The 19,426-nt window shown below is 42.1% G+C and overlaps 1 protein-coding gene across 1 annotated transcript in view; it reads right to left on the bottom strand.

Moving 5' to 3' along the window:
• The window catches only part of CYP11A1 (cytochrome P450 family 11 subfamily A member 1), a gene marked incomplete at its 5' end in the record, with an annotated part of 240,157 nt that overhangs the window by 11,239 nt on the left and 209,492 nt on the right, over positions 1–19,426 (bottom strand). Inside the window, 2 exons of the mRNA XM_085646136.1 lie at positions 7,254–7,332; positions 14,314–14,480. Of these exons, the coding sequence (XP_085502262.1) occupies positions 7,254–7,332; positions 14,314–14,480 (246 nt within the window). The remainder of the gene's footprint in view (positions 1–7,253; positions 7,333–14,313; positions 14,481–19,426) is intronic.

Genomic DNA, 19,426 nt, shown 5'->3' with positions numbered 1-19,426 from the left:
TGTTGGCTGGCCACAAGGGAGAGTTCAATACAGCCGATCTAATTAAAAGAAAACATTGGTGGCCACAGATGAGTAAAGACATTGAACAATATGTAAAGACTTGTGAGATATGCGCTCAGGGAAAATCAGAACGGCACGCTCCACAAGGGCTGTTGCAACCCCTTCCCATTCCTCCTCATCCTTGGCATACAATCACCCTAGATTTAATTACAGATTTACCATCCTGTCAAGGGACAAATACCATACTAGTAATAGTAGATGCATACACAAAAATGACACACTTCTTGGCCTTAAAGGGAATCCCTACAGCAAAACAGTTAGCAAGACACTTTAGTACACAGATTGTCAGATTGCATGGAATACCCAAGATCGTAATATCAGACCGGGGAACCCAATTTGTTTCACATTTCTGGAAGGCTTTCATGAAAGGGTTAGGAGTAGAAACTCGTTTTTCCACCAGTTTCCATCCGGAGACGGATGGACAAACGGAAAGGGTGAACCAGGAATTGGAGCAATATTTACGATTGTTCTTGCTAAAACAGGAGGGAGAATGGCCGGACTACTTGTGGACAGCAGAATTCGCTCATAATAACGCGAAGAATGTGTCCACTGGATATTCCCCGTTCTACTTAAACTATGGTAGACATCCAAATTCCGCAGTACAAGATGTGGAGCTCACAGTCCCAGCAGCCAAGGATTTGGTAGCTCATTTAAAGTCAGTGCATGAAGAAGCCTCAAAGAATCTAGTACAGGCTAAGGAAAAGTATAAGAAATACGCAGATAAGAAAAGAAAGAAACCCCCTCCACTAGGAATAGGAGATAAAGTCTGGTTGAATACAAAAAAATTAAGGCAAAAAGGGAACCGAAAATTTCAGCCACGATTTATCGGCCCTTACCCAATTGCTGAGCAGATCGGTCCAGTGACCTATAAATTGACCTTACCCTCCCAATTCAAAATTCACCCTGCATTTCATGTTTCCCTTTTGAAGAAGGCAGTTTCTGATTTGAGAAAAGAACCAATTCCAAAGCCAATTCAGCTAGATACAGGAGTAGAGTTTGAGGTGAAGGAAATTCTGGACTCAAAATTAGTCAGAGGTAAACTGTACTATTTGGTAGATTGGAAAGGCTACGGTCCAGAGGAGCGGTCTTGGGAATCAGATTCAGATGTTCATGCTCCTAGGCTAATAAAACTTTTTTATCAGCGCAATCCAACCAAGCCCAGAGTGGAAGGACCATCCTTGGTGGGGTGTACTGTCAGAACCCCTAATGTAAGTTCCAAAACGAAGCACAAGGAATTAAGTTCTATGGGCGCTTCAGTCTTGAATGGATTTCAATGGTCGAGTTTGTGGCATGCCCGCATTTCCAAGATGGCCGCGCAGACGCTGGGGTCGGCGGTCTAGTTGCTAACAGATCTAGAGGGAGACGATGTGACGCGCGCGCGTCTGAGGTAGTGCGCACTTCACCAAGACTTTTCCTCAGAGAAGACGTGTTTCGAGAGAGTTCCCAGTTCTGAAGAAAATACCTTGTCAAGAAGTTTTCCAGAGTGACACAAGAGAGTTGTGTCAATACTTACCAAAGAGAACAGGCGAAGCCGCAGAGTCCGTAGAGGCAACTTACTGAGAGAGTTCGGAGTTTTTCCTCGTCGCTTCAGGAGACAAGATACGACTTCGACAGCACCTGAAGAGAAGACAGTAGAAAGCTAAGTGAATTACTGACAGTTTATTTGAGGTCACATTAAAATGATAAGTAGTGTTGGGTGGCGCAATAAGTAAAGACTTACCAGAGACAGCAGAGATCTGCATACCGAGTCCTGAAAAGAAAAGAAGTATATTGTAGTTGATACTGAAGGGGTTACTAAGGGAAAAATATTAAAGACAATAAGAACAGTCAACTAGGGAAGTAAGGAGAAACACTTACCAGAGCTATAACAGATCGCAGTAACCATAGGAGAGGAAGCAACTGGAGAAGTTAAAGCACAAAAGACTCATCTAGAAGACAACAGTTATTAGTATAGCTAGAAGCAAGAAAAGAAAGAAGAAGCCACGAGAAGAAAGAGGCAACTTACTGAGAGAGTTCGGAGTTTTTCCTCGTCGCTTCAGGAGACAAGATACGACTTCGACAGCACCTGAAGAGAAGACAGTAGAAAGCTAAGTGAATTACTGACAGTTTATTTGAGGTCACATTAAAATGATAAGTAGTGTTGGGTGGCGCAATAAGTAAAGACTTACCAGAGACAGCAGAGATCTGCATACCGAGTCCTGAAAAGAAAAGAAGTATATTGTAGTTGATACTGAAGGGGTTACTAAGGGAAAAATATTAAAGACAATAAGAACAGTCAACTAGGGAAGTAAGGAGAAACACTTACCAGAGCTATAACAGATCGCAGTAACCATAGGAGAGGAAGCAACTGGAGAAGTTAAAGCACAAAAGACTCATCTAGAAGACAACAGTTATTAGTATAGCTAGAAGCAAGAAAAGAAAGAAGAAGCCACGAGAAGAAAGATTTATGGTAGGTCAAAAGAGAAAGAGTTAAAAGATATAAGACTACAAGATAAATAGGTTTAATAAAGACGAATATATGTTTTACAGATAATTAGTGACATCAATAACCAGAAAGAAGAAAAAGGCAGAGTTGAACAAGAAGAGAGGCACAGAGTTCAGGATACTGGGTAGGTAGAAAACACCATTAGAGAAGAGAAGAAAAGAGATAGAAATAGTAGAGGAGGAATAATAATAATAATGTTGTGTGCTTAGTTACCTCAGGAATCTTCAGTAGCAGAGTGATAGCTGAAGAAGAATTCCAGATAGGAAAACCAGACGGTCCAGAACCAGTCTCTTCTCTCGTTTGTTATTTTATCCAATTTCCCCCTTCCCCCTTGCTGATCAGTTAGAGCCAAAGACATTTCTTGGGGCTGAGTGATTAGTAGTGGGAGTCGGGAAGCTAGCAGCTTCTGTTCCTGTGCAAGACAACAGCAACCAGCGTGAAGCTGAAGGTGAGCCCTGACACACGGTGAATAGGGTTTCATCACTTGCAATATATGCCTTACCTGCTGCTCTATCTCTCTGTCCACTCCTGGCCACCAAACCAACTCTCTTGCTCTTCTTTTCATGGCTCTTATACCCATATGCCCTTTGGAAGCAAACTCCACTATTTTTGTCTTAAAGATAAAGGAACCGCCAACAAGTCTGACCTACGCAGTAGACCTCCCACAACTGACAATTCAGATAAAAAATTTCTAAAAGCATCAACAAACTAATTGTTCAATTTGCTCCTGGGCCAGCCCTACCCAACACATTTCATAACCTCTGTTATAGTATCATCTTGAATTAAAGTCACCAACCATTCAGACTCTGAATTGATATTGTTTGTTATGGATGTCAATTCACTAACCACTACGTCTTCTTCATCCAACATACCCTTGTCCACACTCTGTCATTTGAATCCACAGGTAATCTTGACAAACAGTTTCCTATAACATTCTTAATACCAGACATATACTCTATTTTGTAGCACAATTCTTGCATCCTTTATTGCCATTTGGCTATTCTAGGGGTCACTTTACCAGCATGCTTTGTGGTAAACATGTCAATTAGAGGTTTGTGATCAACCCTGACAACGAACCAATACGCCATAAATATTGTTCACACCACACTAGCAAGCTAAACGTCACGTTCCACCGCTGAGTAGGATGCCTTCACACCACTATGGCTAAGACTGGCAAATGCTACCACTATTTCTCTCTCATTTCATTTTTGTAGTAATACTGCACCCAAACCATATTTACTGGCATCAGTGATGACTATGCTAGGATCTTTATGTATTGAAAGATTTGAGGGGAATCGATTTAGCTAGTTCTCGTTTCACATTCTCAAACTCCTGCTTACATCAATTGTTCCATACACATTTTACATCTTTTTTTAACAACTGACACATGGCATACGTTCTTTCAGCACAATGGGAAATGAAATGGGCATAAAATTCCATAAATCCCATAAATCATCTCAATTGATCCTTCCGTTAGGGAGCAGGTGCTACAACAAATTGCTTGGACGAAATTCTGTTTGGTTCTATTCCAACAGCAGACAAATTATGGCCCAAATAGTTAACTTCAGTAACACCAAATTTACACTTGTCTACGCTAAGAATAACTCCCTTCTGTTCCAGTATACTCAATACCAACACTAATTTTCTGTCATGATTGGCTTTATCATAGCACATCATTCTAAAAGCATAAAACATCTTTGAATAAGACGTCCATGAGCAGTTGAAAAATAGCTGATGCAGAGGCCAGTCTGAATGGCATTCTTTTAAAACTGAAAGCTGCTTCTGGAGTAGCAAACAAAGTTAGATGATGCAGTTCTTCATACAAAACTATTTGGTGGTATGCGGAGGCCTTATCAAGGTTGGAAAACCACTTTGATCCCTAAATAAGTGATAACATTTCCACTACGCAAGGAAGGGGGTGGCAATCAACCCAGATCCTAGAATTCAAATTCCTAAGGTGGACACACATTCTCAAACTTCCATTGCGCTTCCTTGCTAAAACTACTGGAGACAACCATTCAGAACTACAACAAAACAAAGATTGCTTTTCTCTATGTCCTATTTTTAGGATACAAACTATCAAATGAGGGTAAGAGCATGGCACAAACACACACATGTGTCAGCACAATAACTTGGTCATCCATATAATTGCTGGAGCCATTGGCTTCACATATCTCACATTCAATGAAGGTGACAGTGCCGATTGCACATAAATCCCATTTATACTCTAATGCTGAAGTGCGTTTTGCATCCACTGAAAAATACTGACTGCAGTACAGATGGCTGTCATTAAGGAAAGACCATTGGCTCAAGGAAAATGCATAATTGTCATTGCTCCTGTTCCAGCCTTGCCTTAAAGGCTGTTACAAAGGCCAGCATTCCTAAAGTAATAGCCTTACATCCTGGATGGGTACAATGGGCCACTTCCTCGACGGGTACTGACGTAGACTGTTTTTGACCCTTTTTACAAACTCAAGAATTTCTCCAATATGAGCACGAATACCTCTTGTCCAGTAACATTTGGTCTCTTAAACAGTATAAACACATCACCCTGAAACTCATCGACATGCACCCATGCATTTCTGATTTCTTCTTCCTCTTCCAGGTTCCTTGTGGGAGTTCCATGTTTTAGACTGGCTCACTTGGGTGGGAAATATATATCTGTGCTAGTGTGGGTCAGCATCTAAAATTAATTCAGTTTATGTGTTTAATTAACATGAATGGGTCCCAAACAATGTATATTCACTGTATGTAACATAATGTTATTGTTAAAGTTAGCATAAGTAGGCAACAAAACTAGTTTACTGGGCCTCAGCCTGGCTGCTTTGCAAACATGGCTTTTAAATGTTTCACTGCGCATTACATACATGATTTTGTTCATACAGTTGTTTTCCTTTACGTCATAGAATAGTCTAAATGTACCCTATTCTGTTTTGATGATTATTTTTTCTGTAACAATTTATGAGCTTACCGAAAAAACGTTCCTGTCCTTCGGAGGAACATACATATAATGCTCCAGTGTACAAGGTTGATGACTTGCTAGTAAAAATATGTTCATATTTTCAAGCAGCTATTGTTTAGTAATGCGATGTCATGTTCACTTATATGTAGGTTATTGGCTCTACTTGTTTATGATGATTGATTTGTATTGTTGCATTTTGGTGGGGTACAGGCTATGGGGGCACTTCACTCCATGGGCAGGGTTTGATTCTCTACTGCTAAAACGCTATAGGAACCATTATTTTTGGGTTGCATGCTTATGCGTTTTCACATACTTACTGAGACAGCCTTCATGATAGACTCTTATTTGATCTTATACTTAAAATAATTTTAAAGGTGGTAAACCTAAGGCTATCCTCTCATTGATTTGAATTGCTTTACTAACCATTTGCTTTTTTGCCTTCTATAGTGATTTTTAACCTTCATATAAGCCTTCAGGTTTTGTACTTCAAATCTTGTCAACAGTGGATTTTCCAGTGTAGATTTACTTTGTAGATTTCCCTGTTTGTCTTTGGCTCTCGTCCTTTGGGACTTACACATAGCCCTAATCTATCCAATCAACACTTTGTAATGACACATGCAATCTATGGAGGACATGAACACTTTTTTAGGATGTTAAAAACCTATATGTTTGTATAATCTATTTCTGATTCCTGCACTGTCCTATTCTTTTTATGTAGCGATCTCTCTCATAATGCCAAGATAGCGACTCAGTGGACACAGCACTTTATAAATACCATAAATTATTCATTGATTCTTTCTTACATTCCTTCAAAGCATGATGTAAACAGACCCACTGCTCACTCCATATCACGGAAAGTCCTCAGTAGACACCCATGATTATCACACGTACTGATGTGGGGAGGCGGAGTCAAAACACTACAGCTTATTCAAGGCATGGGTCCACACTCCCTGATCTATGAAGAAGACCTTTCTCCACCCCAGTATCCCATCTCCCATACAATATTTTGCAAAAGGATATTGCACTCCTGCAGCTGGCTGGGTCCTCCAACGGACATTGTTTGATGTGGTAAAGAGCAGCAGGGACAGCAAGTGGAGCATAGCAGTAAGGATGGAGGAAAGCTACCAAATTGCCAGTGCATCAACCACATTCTGAAATCTGTCCGAGACTAATGAGGCTTAGGACAGAATAACCATTTTGTTTGTTTAAGTCTGGCGGCCTAAGCCACTTTTAATGCCTGAGTGCCAGTGGGGCACTGAGCAGGGCACGGGATGAACAGCTGCTGAGCAGCACCATGCTCCCTCCCACCATCCAAATTTTCCCTTAGCGGACCATCATATTTATTTTTCACAAATATGGCAAATACATAATTAGTCAAAGTTTAAAATATTACACCAAAGCCACCAAACGTTGCAACTCAGCACACTCCTAAGAATCACAAAACTGGCAAACACTAAGCAAATTAATCAAAGCTGCAAAGCAATATCTTTGTATTTTCAGTTCATAGACCTCTAGCGGCGAGAACAGAATTAACATGTATAAAATGCCCCCATTGTTTAAAAAAGTGTGCATGAGAGCCAGATTATCATGAGGATTGTTATTATTTTTTCTTATTTGCCTCATTATATTACTGCATGAATTAGTTGTGTTCTCTACCCTTCGCCACACTAAGAAACCAGCATCTCTGGATGTTTTTGTTGGGAGGTACAGTGCAAAGAAACATCAGAAGGACGCTTAGTCCCTTACCCCAGCTGGGATGAAGTAGTTCTGGATGACAGAGTCCTGCTGGATATACCTCTGTAAGGTTATGGCCACTGGATGCAGCCTGTGGTAAAGGAGACACACATGAGTTTTAAGCAAAGTGGTGAAGTCAGTGCTAAACGTAGAGCTTACTAGACAGCGGATCTCACACTGAGCCCTGATATGGTTGTGTACGTGTTATATCTTCTGCAAGTCTCTGCTTCCACAGAATGAGGAAGGTACTTGTGGGTTGTCAGTAATGGGAGTAACATGACTTTTTCAGGGGGGAATACCAATTGTTAGTAGCACAACAAAATACAAACATCTCAATACTTGCAGTTTCAACCAAGAGATGAATGTGTCAATGAGAAGATTGGCAGTGCTTAGGGGCATATCAACAACAACCGGCGATAATTATCGCTGAGCGCACTTAGCGCTCGGATAATTATCGCCGGCTAGCGCCGATTTTTATCGCTGAGATAGCGTGCTATTAGCAACGCTTATCTCATCGGCGATAAAAATCCTAGCGCTAACTTGCTAACATGAGATTATCGCTGGAAACCCAGCGATAATCTCACGTTAGCTAGTTGATAGGGACTCACAAACTTAGCCATGATATTCACCTTCCATAGGATATCATGGCTAAATCAGTCCTGAAGCAGGTGTTAGGAAAGTAGCGATAACAGGTGTTATCGCTACTTTTCCTGACGCTATGCTTCATAGCGTGAGGCTTGATGATAGGAGAAATGTCGCTTAGCGACATTTCTCCTATCATGTCAGGTCAGTAACGCCCACTTTGCATCTCATTAGAGATGCAAAGCTGGGCGTTAGAAATCCCCACGCTAAAGCAAGGTTTCACGCGTTAGCGTGACCTTGCTAATATAGCGATAAAATTATCGCCGCTTTTCGGCCGAAAACGGCCGCTAAAGCGGCGATAAGTTTTTTATCGCCTCGTTGTAAATATGTCCCTTAATTTGTGCCTGTGGATGTAAATGGTGGGTACTGGGACTTTTTTTTGGGACTAGCCCTTATTTTTCAGCATCAGATTTTGACTCAGTACGAAAGACAGAAAGGAGAAAAAGGTAGGAGGAGGGAGAGGGAGAAAGGTAGGAAAGGAACAAATCGAGAAAGTAAGAATGAAAAGACCCTACAAGAGTGAGGTAAAGACATATGAAGTGTAGGGTGGTTAAATAAAGAGACACGAGGGGAAATAAAGACCTAGTCAGCCTTGGTATTTCTCAACCCTGGTATTTGGCAGCCACGGTAATCAGCAGCACCTGTGGAATTTAAGAAAACTTAGATTCAGTTTTTTTTTCTTTCAGAAATTAAGCACCGGTTACTAGTAATCATTCCAGGCTTAACCTAGTGGTGGAAGGGAAACTCTGCTCCACCAGTGGAATTCACAGAGTTTTGCCCACCCCGCGCTTCACTTGGATCACCGAGTTCGGCAAAAACTCCGCCAACCTCTGCATGGGGAAGTTTATAGCCCACCACTACTTTGTATCATCCAATTGTGCATCCTGCTGACTCTGTTTACATTGGATCTCGGTTTTCCATATTTTGATTGGCTCTGCAGAGCACACAGTTCGTTCATCCCATGGCCTTGTGACAAGGAGTGGCTAGATAGACAATCCCCTGGTTCAACGTTGGTCTGTCGCAAGTATGCAAAATACAAGCAACCTCTTCCAGTGATAGCGCAGGAGGGCGGGATTATATTAAAATTGTCAAAGGCATAGCAAAAAGGAAAATGTTACTGAAGATGTGTTTATGCACAGTTGGCAGTTGTTCAGTGCTGTCCAATGTAGGCGCAGAAAATGGGCGTGACTTGCCACAGCAGTCCGGTGGACCTACGGCAAGGGTGTATTCAGATGATTGAATTGCAGACAGGCCGTGCACGAGATCTGAGGCAGTAGAGTTACTTGTACTGGGAAGGCTGTTGTCTGGTGGTAGCCACTAAGCAATAAGGAGCTTGTCCCAGGGAGCGCTGCAATGATCCACGCCTTCTCCATCAGTCCCTGTGGAGACAGCAAACATTTGTGGGGATGGCTGTGGGGCAGCCTGGCTGGTCTGTGTGAGCTGCAGCTGCTGCATGACCATCCAGAGCAGCGGGTGTGGTGTGGAGGGCACTGAGCGGAGTCGAGACTACTGAAGAGGATGAGGAGGAAGAGTGCTGGAAGCTGCTGAGCAGATGGTGAATCCATGTGATAAAGCGGGGGTTGTGTGCACCATATGACAATGGTTCATCCAGGACTTGGGCTGTGAGTGGACACTTCTGTGGTATTACCGTGAGCGGTGGTACTGTGAAATTATATTGGATTTTGCATTTTACTACAGAGCACTGCACATCACTGTCAGAGTTAGGAATATTAATTAAAACATATCATTGTCTAGATTGGAACTTTTAATAATGTAATATTCTTGTCATGAATAAGGGTGTCAATGAATACAACAGCACTACTGGTGTTGGTGACATTTCTGTCACATCGGCATATGCTAATGCAAAATGTTAGTGCAAGGAGTAGGCATCACTTCAATTACTGGGGGCAATAAATTGTCACACGCATTATATACAGATAGCTGCTCGTAGAAAGAGACTCTGTTTTATTTCTGATTGTCTTTGAAGTGGAACTTTTCTGTGTATCAAAGTCTGAAATATGTCATTCCATGAGTGCCTGCCACTGCTACCGGAGTGTGAGACACTGCTAATGATTTGCATTCTTTATTAGCGCAACGGACCGGAATCCTGCTGCTCGCAGAACTCCGCGGAATCTCATGAAGTTTTTAGGTAACTCTGCAGAATTCCACTTAGAAAAACTCCATGAGTTCCACCCACCCATAGCCTAAATAGAGAATTGAAGAGGAGTGCAAGATAAACTTCTCCATCACTAGTAATGGATTATCTTGCAAATGACTGTACCACTGAATATTGGTCCCCAGCATATGATGGTACAAGAATATGGAGTAAAGAATATTGAAAGGTAAGGGTATATAGAAAAGTATAGATTTACTATTCTTAACTCCACATCTACGTAATCTGAATATATATCTGCTCTTCCACAGATCGAACGTTGTATGATTTAATACGAACTTTGGCCCCGTATGACCAGTCTTCACAAAGTTTCCCCAAAAAGTTTAATCCACCTCAGCTACTTTCTGGAAAGTCCAGTGGGGGCGCAGAAAAAAAGTGGGGTCTTAAAATGCAAAATCCCAGTGCATTTTTCCAATGCTTCTTTAAGACGGACTACAGCAAAAACTACTGAAAGGAATTACACCACATTCGTCAGGAAGCAAGATCTTGATCCGCAGATTGTGCTTTTTGTGATTTGGTGTAAATCTGTACAGTAGATTTTGAGATATTAAGTAGCAAAAAAAAGATATTTGGACGGTTGGGCTCGCAAGAGCCTCGTGAGCATACCACGAGAGCGCAAATTAAAAAATGGGGCCCTGTGATTGGGCGAGAGGCTCGTTTTTCCAGTGAGCCTGCCAAGAATATTGGTCAATGGCACATGATCAGAGGCTATCCTTATAAATAGGGTAACCAACAAGAGTGCCTGTTAAGCCTTCTTCTTTTTGCTCTTACTATTTACTCACTGAATGTGAGTATGCGGCAATGAGGGGGTAGGCAGAGAATGTCAGTTGTGGAAGATTACCATAAAAATCACCTATTTGCAATTGGCCTACTGAAGACATTGAAAGGCTCTGAAACATCAACACTGCAGGATTTGAGGGTCATTGGCTGCTGTGGCACTTGTTCCAGGTTCAAGGTTAACTCCCTTTTGATTCACCAAGTATAAAATCATTTATCACTGCATTTAAATAACTACTAAACTTCACATTCTTTACCAGACAAATTATCCCAGTCTACTTCATGCTCTCACCCAGAACCTTCTTCTAACAATGATAACATTTTACTAGCCGAGGGACCAATTCAGACCCAAAATGTCCATATAAGCAAATAGTAAGCCCATCCTGCCAGGGGGACAGGTTGGAGTTTTTATGGTTTGATAACTTCATCTTGCCTCATTAGCTTGTGAAGAGCCTCTTGGCTAACTTTTGTCAAAACAGGCAAAGTGGCTGCATGTTTAAAAGAGTTCACCTCTCCCTTATTAACCTGTTGTTCTACATATAGTGCTAACCAGTATGAGGCAAAAGCCTTTTCGCATATCATACTCACAGTTCAAGGAGGTGATGTCTTTCTCTTTTAGGGTGGTAACCCTTTTAAGAACTTGCTGGTAAAGAGTATGTACTAGTCATCCAATTGTGAAGAGTTTGATTTGCATTCTCATAAAACCTCTGTTTTAAGCATAGTAGGGCGTTTTCAGATTTTTCCGTAGCCTTGAGGTTGAGCTGCCCTTTTAGCTTGGTAACTTATTGTAAGAATTTTACTGAGCATTATACTCCTTGTTCCTGTTCAGCCAGACAGAGCACATCTTCTAAGTATTCTCTTAGGGCTCTATGTTCTCTCAATCAATCACATTCATTTGTAAAGCGTGCGTCTACCTCAACGGAGGCATACCAGCTCTCAAAGCAGGACTGAAGAACAAGAACAGTCATTACTATCTAAACTTAATTGAAGAGCCAGTTTTTAAAATCTTTCCTAAAACTGTCTTTGGACTCGGCCATGCGAGGATGGATGGGCAGGGTGCTCCAGAGCTTAGCCGTCAGTTCCGAGAAAAACCTGCCGCTTCGATGAACCTTGGCAAACCCCGGGATGTGCAGGAGTTGCAGGTGGGTAGATCTCAAGGCTCTCTCCTGATGGTACTGGCTAATACTATTCCTAAGGTATTGTGGTCCTTTTCCTCTAATGGCTCTGAATGCCAATGTCCGGGCTTTAAACTCAACTCTCCTTGCAAACGGAAGCCAATGAAGCTGCTTCAAATGAGGGGAGATGTGATGACGAAAGGGGACCCATCTATTCAGCCTGGCCGCATTTTGTATCATTTCGAGTTTATGAGTCAAGAAAGCTGAAAGACCCAGATATAAGCTGTTAGCATAATCCAAATGTGATGTCACCAATGCATGGATTACGATCTCTCAGGTCTCTTCTGGAAGAAAATGCAATAACGTCCTGACAGATCTTAATTTCAGAAAGCAGGACGATGAAATCTGCAAAATTTGGGATGGGAAGGAGAGGTCAGAGTCAAATATAATCCCTACATCTCTAGCTGAAATAATCGGTGTCGGTGGAGTATGCAATTCAGAGGGCCTCCAGAGGCTGGATGGAGGGGGAGCCATCTGACGGAAAAAGAGCACCTCAGTTTTGTCCGCATTCAGTTTCAAAACGTTGGTGTCCATCCACTTGGAAACATCTTTGGAAACACTCCTTGAAATTGAGAAAAGCTGCTTCTGAATGTTCTCTAAACAAAAACACAAGTTGTGTGTCATCTGCATAGGAAACAACCTTTACGACCCAAGTCTCAATAAGGGTGGCCCAAGGGCACAAGTAAAGGTTGAAAAGCATTGGACTGAGAGCAGAGCCCTGTGGCACTTCACAAACTAAAGGTACCCCCCAAAGCCACAAACTAACCCCTAACAACAGCCTTAAAGGCATGCCTTGGGGTGCCCAGGACTACTTCTCCGTTATCATTCTCTTGTAAATACTGGTTAATGGTGCCTCATACTAAGTGGATAATCAATGTATCACAAATCATCGTTTTATCAAATTACCATCTAATACAAATTACGTTATGGACTAGCTAATGTCAAGTATAAAAAACACAAAGGATGATCAATTAAGGTTCTGGACCTCTAATTTCAATGAATTCTTCCATTAGGAACATTGCCAGTCTTCAGGCAACCGCCCCACTACATCAAAAACAGCCCCTTTTAAGATAGAATCTGTCAACAGAGTTTAATATGCAGAGCTCACAGAAGATGCATCACCAAAATCCCAAAATTTAAAGACAACCAAGATGGCTGCCCTATAAATAAGATGAGGCTGGTGTGGCTCTGTGCATGTTGAAAATGAAAATTCAAGTGCTACTTAGTGGCAAGAAGGTGTCATTCTGGCATGGTACAGAAGACAGTAAATATAAAGTGTTATTAATAGCTGCACAGTGTTAGTGGCAAGAAGGCAAAGTGCTGGCATGGCACAGAGGACAGTAAATACAAAGTGTTATTAATAGCTGCACAGTGTATTGGACCATGTGCCATAGGGGTATAGAAGTATGCAGGAGCATGAACTAATGGGTGGTAATGGTTTTGAGTAGTGCGGCAATACAAGAGGACAAAATAAACAACTCAGAGGCATTTTACAATTAGGAAGGTGGTTAGTATGAGTACCGGGATACTCAGTGAGTTGGAATGTCAGAGGGTTACCTTTAGAAAGCGATGTCCTAGTTGAGCAGCTTCTCTTAAGCTTCAAAGTCGGTGATTGGTCTTGTTTCCAATTACAGGACATTTCAGTGGTTAAAAGGCCTATTTTGGGAAGTGTAGTCGTGAAGTAGCAGAGGATATGCTACCCTGTGTGCTAGTGGGCAAACAGTAGATGACCGACTGTTCTAGTTCGTAAAGAGTAGGGTCATTCACCGATTTAAATCTTAGAGTAAGGAGCATTTACTTATTGCCATCTCATTAAGATTCTTCTAAGACTAATAGGGTCAAAGTACAAAATTGATAACTTCATGCTGTATGTGGAATGACCATAGGGGAAGATGAAGGAGGAGCCTGATACAGTCACCTGTTATAACCAGGTGTCATGTCCTCCAGGAAAGGACATTGTTATATAAGTAGGTCAGCGGTCTAGCTGATCCAGACAGAAATGAGATGCCAGGAACTTCCTGGGTGGAGACAAGAAGTACTAGTTTTCCCTCTTACTACATTGAGGGAAGCAGAGAGAATAGGATGTGTGGAGAGTAGCTCCACATCAGTAGGCCATGTATAAAAGCTCAGAAATTAATAAAGATGAGGTTAATAGCCTGATGCCAAGTGCTGTCTTTTATGCAGAGTGGTGTGCTTGCCAGTGCTGTGAAGAGAAAACAATCCAGAACAGGACACCAGGATGAGAGTATTCATGAAGGCTTTGGATGTGTGTAAGGTGTGGTGAAATGTGCAGGATGCGCGATACCTGAGAGTTTCCTTAATGGCAGCTTTTACGAGAGGGACACTTTTCAGCACTTTCGACATGTCTCCCTGGGCTTCTGCCCTTGCTGTGAGAACCTCTGCCTGTAGTTTGTCCTGGACCATTGGGCAGCGAGCCAGCTCATACAACGTCCATTGCAAGGTCATTGAGGTCTGTGGAAAGAGGGATTCCTAAAAACTTCAGCTCAGTGAAACAAAGCTTCTTAAAATAAAAAACCTGCTCGAAGAAGAATTGAAATCTTTAAATCAACAAATTCAGCTATATTGTGTACTAGTCAGAAGTAAACATTAAGAGCCAGATCTGATCCACAAGCACATGGCAGCAGAAAATAAATTCTTAGGCCACATCCCACAAAACTTCAAGCAAACATAGATAAAATGAATGCTTATAAAACATGCTCGGAGCAACGCATGGCGTGCACCAGTGGCATAGGAAGTGGGGTGCGGTGGTTGCGGGCCGCCCCGGGTGTCATCACTGAGAGGGGTGACAAAAGGGAAAAAATATGTGTTTTAAACACATATTTTTGCCATTTTGTGAAGCCGTGGGAGACGAGAAATTTTCTGCACCGGGTACAACCTGACCTTGCTACGCCACTGGTGTGTGCGTCACATTTTTCCAACATGTAGGTACAACATCTTTGGTTTTAGGAAAAGTGAATGTCGCTCATAGCAAAGGTTAATGAGGCCATAATGCAAGCAAAGGGATTGGCCTCTACAGCCCCTAGTTTTGTAGTAAAAGACAATTATAAATAAAATGCAGTCGGCCCCTCATGTCATTTAGCCCCGGTGCCATCACTGATACCTACACTCCTGATGAATGTCATCCCAAAGTGGCACTATTTGGTGGTGAAATTCATAGTTTCATGGACTCCGATCACCTCAAGTTGAAACATCTGTAGCACGCATTATAAGGGTAACGCCAAAGTGACAGGTTGTGACGTGGGAGGTGATATTTTAACTTAGAGATATCTCATAGCCTTGTCGCAAACCCCTCCATTGGATCTTTGTGTACGGATTTCCAAAAGACACAGCTAAAAGGCATCTCATCTCATCTTCCCTCACCAGTCTCCGACACATTTGACAAAACATGAAGACCAGTTGTTTTCCCATAATATGTCTTAAGCTGGGTATTTTATTGCTTACCATGTGCCTTTTGTTAAAACTGAGGAATTGGGGCGATCACCTTAGTGAGTTAAAAATATTACCCAGAACTGTTTATGACCTTGGCATAGTCTGACAAAACTAGTAGACGTAACATAATATCAGTAGCAGCTGCTATGGGGCAGCAGTGGTGGAGCGGGTGTAAAAAAAAAAGTAAATAGGGGAAAAAGGAAAATTAAACTTACTTTACCAGCGGCTGCCTCTCCTCCGGCCTTCTTGCCACGACTCAGGAACCAGGAAGCACAAAGGCTCCGAGACTCTCCTGGCCAATCACAACACTGCTGATAGCAGCGTCGTGATTGGTCTGAGCACCGTGGTTCGGTGCTGAGATGGCTGGAAGCCTGTGCATGCTCTCCACCCAGGCTGTGCATTACAGCCAGTGGAAAACATGCAAAGTGCGCTTGCCTGTTTGGCCTGCTCAAGACGGCCGGCTAAACTCATGAACACTTGGAGAGTACCTACGACTCATTCCCTGCTCTGTAGGCAGCCAACCACTGCCCGCCCGCACCTACAGGGCTGCTGGGGAAACATGGCGTTATTATCATTTTATTTTTCTTGTGGGGCGAAGCTCCTCTGCGTTAGAGGAGGAGCCGCCGCTACATAATACTGTAATCAGAACTTTGTATATGGGGTTCATATTTACCTTCTTATCTGGAATTAAGTTAAATGCTTCTCAGTTATATTATTTTGCTATTGCTAATGTAGATATTTGCTTTCCATTATTTCTGTTACTTAAATTGCTCAGTGCATATTGTCTCTTCCTTATTTTTGCTTGTAAGTGGCCTCTGTTTGTGAGGAAGGAAATCTTCCCAGGGAGTGGGCTAGATAGTCAGCAGAGAGCTCTTCTGCGAAGAGACAGATGATGCACTGCAGAGGTAATAGGCAGTATGGAAGCAAGACCGTACCGAAAAATGTATAAACCCTAAATTTACCTAATCCGAATCTCACACAGATTACCGAAACAGAGACGGTGTTAAACCTCAATTTCATGAGACAATGTTTCCTTGCGTTAAGGCACCTCCCTGAACATCAAATTAGCAGAGTAAGACAATTTTAAAAAGTAATGGGGCTACTCAATAATTGAGTTCTAGATAGAGGGAAAGTTAAAGGGTTGAATTACAAAAATGAACAAGCATATGCAATGCAAGAGGTCTCACATTTGTAAGAGTTTAAACTATTGGCATTGTAAATGACTTTGCATTTTATTTTTCTGTTTTGCAAATTAACACATGAATAAAAGCTATTATCATTTTGAATGCCAATAGCTCAAACTCTTGTTAATGTGAGACCGATTGCACTGCAAAGAAGCAGCCGCCATTGCAAAGTGAAAGCGTGCATGGCGCACACAATGTCTTATAGATTTCACTGCATCACTTCTATGACCCTTTCTTGCATCAGAACAGCCCCCCCGCATACATTATACCTGGTGCAGGTATAATGTGGCGCAGGGGTTTACAAAGTTACGCATCTACATAGATGCGTCACTTTGTATATATGGTGAAACAAGGCACATTTTTTACGCCGCTGGTGCATCACAAAAAGTGACGCACCAGTGGCGTAAAAGTGACACAAGGCCTCATAAATAAGGCCCAGAGAATTCACAATTAGGTGTATCTTGCGTTCCTTTTGAGGGAGGTAGTTCCATGTAATTGTTCCAGATAGTTTGTGTGCTCTTTTACTTTGTGTAGTCTCCCTCTGGTTTTCTTGTTCCTGGCTAAATAACTAACTCATCTACACTAATTTTGTGCATTTCGGGTGAAATAGGGCCAGTTTGCTTGGTTATATAAAGGAGATATTGCGTTTTTGTTTGCAATCAATAATATTGAAGAACTAGCAACTTCCTGTCGTAAATCGACAAACTGAGTTGCATTGCACAATCTTTAATAGACATAGTGAAAAGACATGGAATGCATAGAGCTCCCTGATTGTTCCCAACCCCACTTGGCAAGATGTGACTGCACACCTTGTTGCACAACGAACTCAGAGATTTAGGATCTGTGCCACTGTCTGTCTCTAAAGGGGTCTGTCTGGGCTAAGCTAAGGTACATGGTGGGCTATAGGAATAAATAGGCCTTGTCATAAGGTTATGGGAGTCAGCAAAAGGACTTGTGAGTGAGCTGTGAAGTGGTGTGCTATCCAATAGAGAGTGGGGTGGGATAACATGAGGGAATCTCTGTCCTGCTACCGGTTATGTATCTGAGGCCAGGGAAAAAGAATGAATAACTTTCTTCTTTGTGAATTGGACAGGGCCTGTAAATAGGGACCAATAGAGGTTGTGCATGGAGAAAGAGGGTGAGTGTCCTCCCTTTTGCTGTTATAGGATGCATTGTGGTAGAGTTCGGCTGTCCGAGATAAGACAGCAACTGCTACTGTGATGAGATATTGTCTTTTGCTGAATTTATATGTCAAAGCCAGAACTTCACTTATGTAGTGTTATTTCATTACATAGCCATTTCATATTTCATCGTGCGTTATGTCCTAGAATGATGATCACTTTTTCCTTTTCATATTCTACCCATTTAATAATTCTCCCTCCAAAAAATTAAAACTTGAGTTGTGGCAGACTGCCGCTTTGGATAAATAATAAATTCGCAGTAGCAGTGTGTTATCGCCAAATGCGATGCAGCGCGCGCAACAACAAATGTTTTTTTGTTTTTTTGTTACCTACCTGAAATCGGTCGTATGCCGCATTTTACAACCCCCACCCTGCCCCTTCCCCGCCCCACGTCACCGCCCCGGTAGCATGCCCTATACGGGCCGTGGCTGCAGAAGTCAATCAATAATATGGGTGGAGAGTGGGGGGCAGCTTGTCCTAAAAAACAATGTTGAGCTGCCCTTCACCATTTTACCTGCAAAAAGCAGACATAAACTGTTGCAACTGCATGGCAAATTTATTTTTCCTGTGTTACAGAAAGCCACGTTTTTTTCTCATTTTCCAGCTTTACGGATCCCCCTTCAGGAAGAGCACATCCTTTCACAATTGGATCGCCTGATATGGTCATTTTAGGCATTTGAAGCTCTGTTTCTGGTTAATTAGGGGCTCAGGCGCTCCTCTGCATCTCATAAACAAGTGGGCGAGGAGGGGGGGAAGTGCACGGAACAGACTTTCGCGGAATGCCTCTGTCTACAACTGAGAAAGGAAAGGCATGGCTGCCAGAAATCCAACTGAGGCTTGCTGCGCTAGTTAAATAAATAAAAAGCAATGGGGGAGAGCGCTGCAGGCAGGAAAAAAGATATTTCCAATGCAATAGGTGTTGCATTTAAATGCGAGACCTATGCCAGTATTGTCCGCGTATGGCGCGCTCAATGTAAGCAGAGCACGTTGTGCCTACAGGAGAAACTCATTAAAGTAAATAGTGCTCAGAGACTAAAGAAGAGGGACCGTGTAACATCCGAAGTAAAAGGGCCAGTCACCATGAGCGGTAATAAATGGAGACAAGGTGGTAACAAGGCAGGACTAACAAGCCTCATAATGAATCAGAAGCATACATTTAGCAAGGACAATGACACCAGCCAATGAAAAGTATGGGCAGAGAGTGGGTGGGGCTAACACACTATTCTCTACTACGGCATGCCTCGCACAGCGAACAGTGCATGCGTGCTGAAACGCTAGGCTCGATCTAAAAATAGGCGAAAAATAGGCGATTCAGAGCAAATGCTATGAAGAATCTCAAAAGCAAATATACAGAATGTGCAAAATTAGAAATGAGTTGCAAAATCAGTAAATAGATGGACAGAATCCCTAGAAGAATAGGAAAATCTCCTGGCTCTCCCCCCAAATCGAGGGGCTTTAATACTCAATTCTTCTATAGAATATTAATAGTACTGCAGGGAATGTATAATTTCTTTAATAAATCAGAATACAAGAAACATAAACGTCATTAACATAACACATAAGCACCATCCAAATTAGGTAATCATTTTTCAACACCCTCTAT

Source organism: Triturus cristatus, chromosome 3_1, assembly GCF_964204655.1.
Source record: "Triturus cristatus chromosome 3_1, aTriCri1.1, whole genome shotgun sequence".
NCBI lineage: Eukaryota > Metazoa > Chordata > Amphibia > Caudata > Salamandridae > Triturus > Triturus cristatus.
This window is presented reverse-complemented; position numbering and strand designations above follow the sequence as displayed.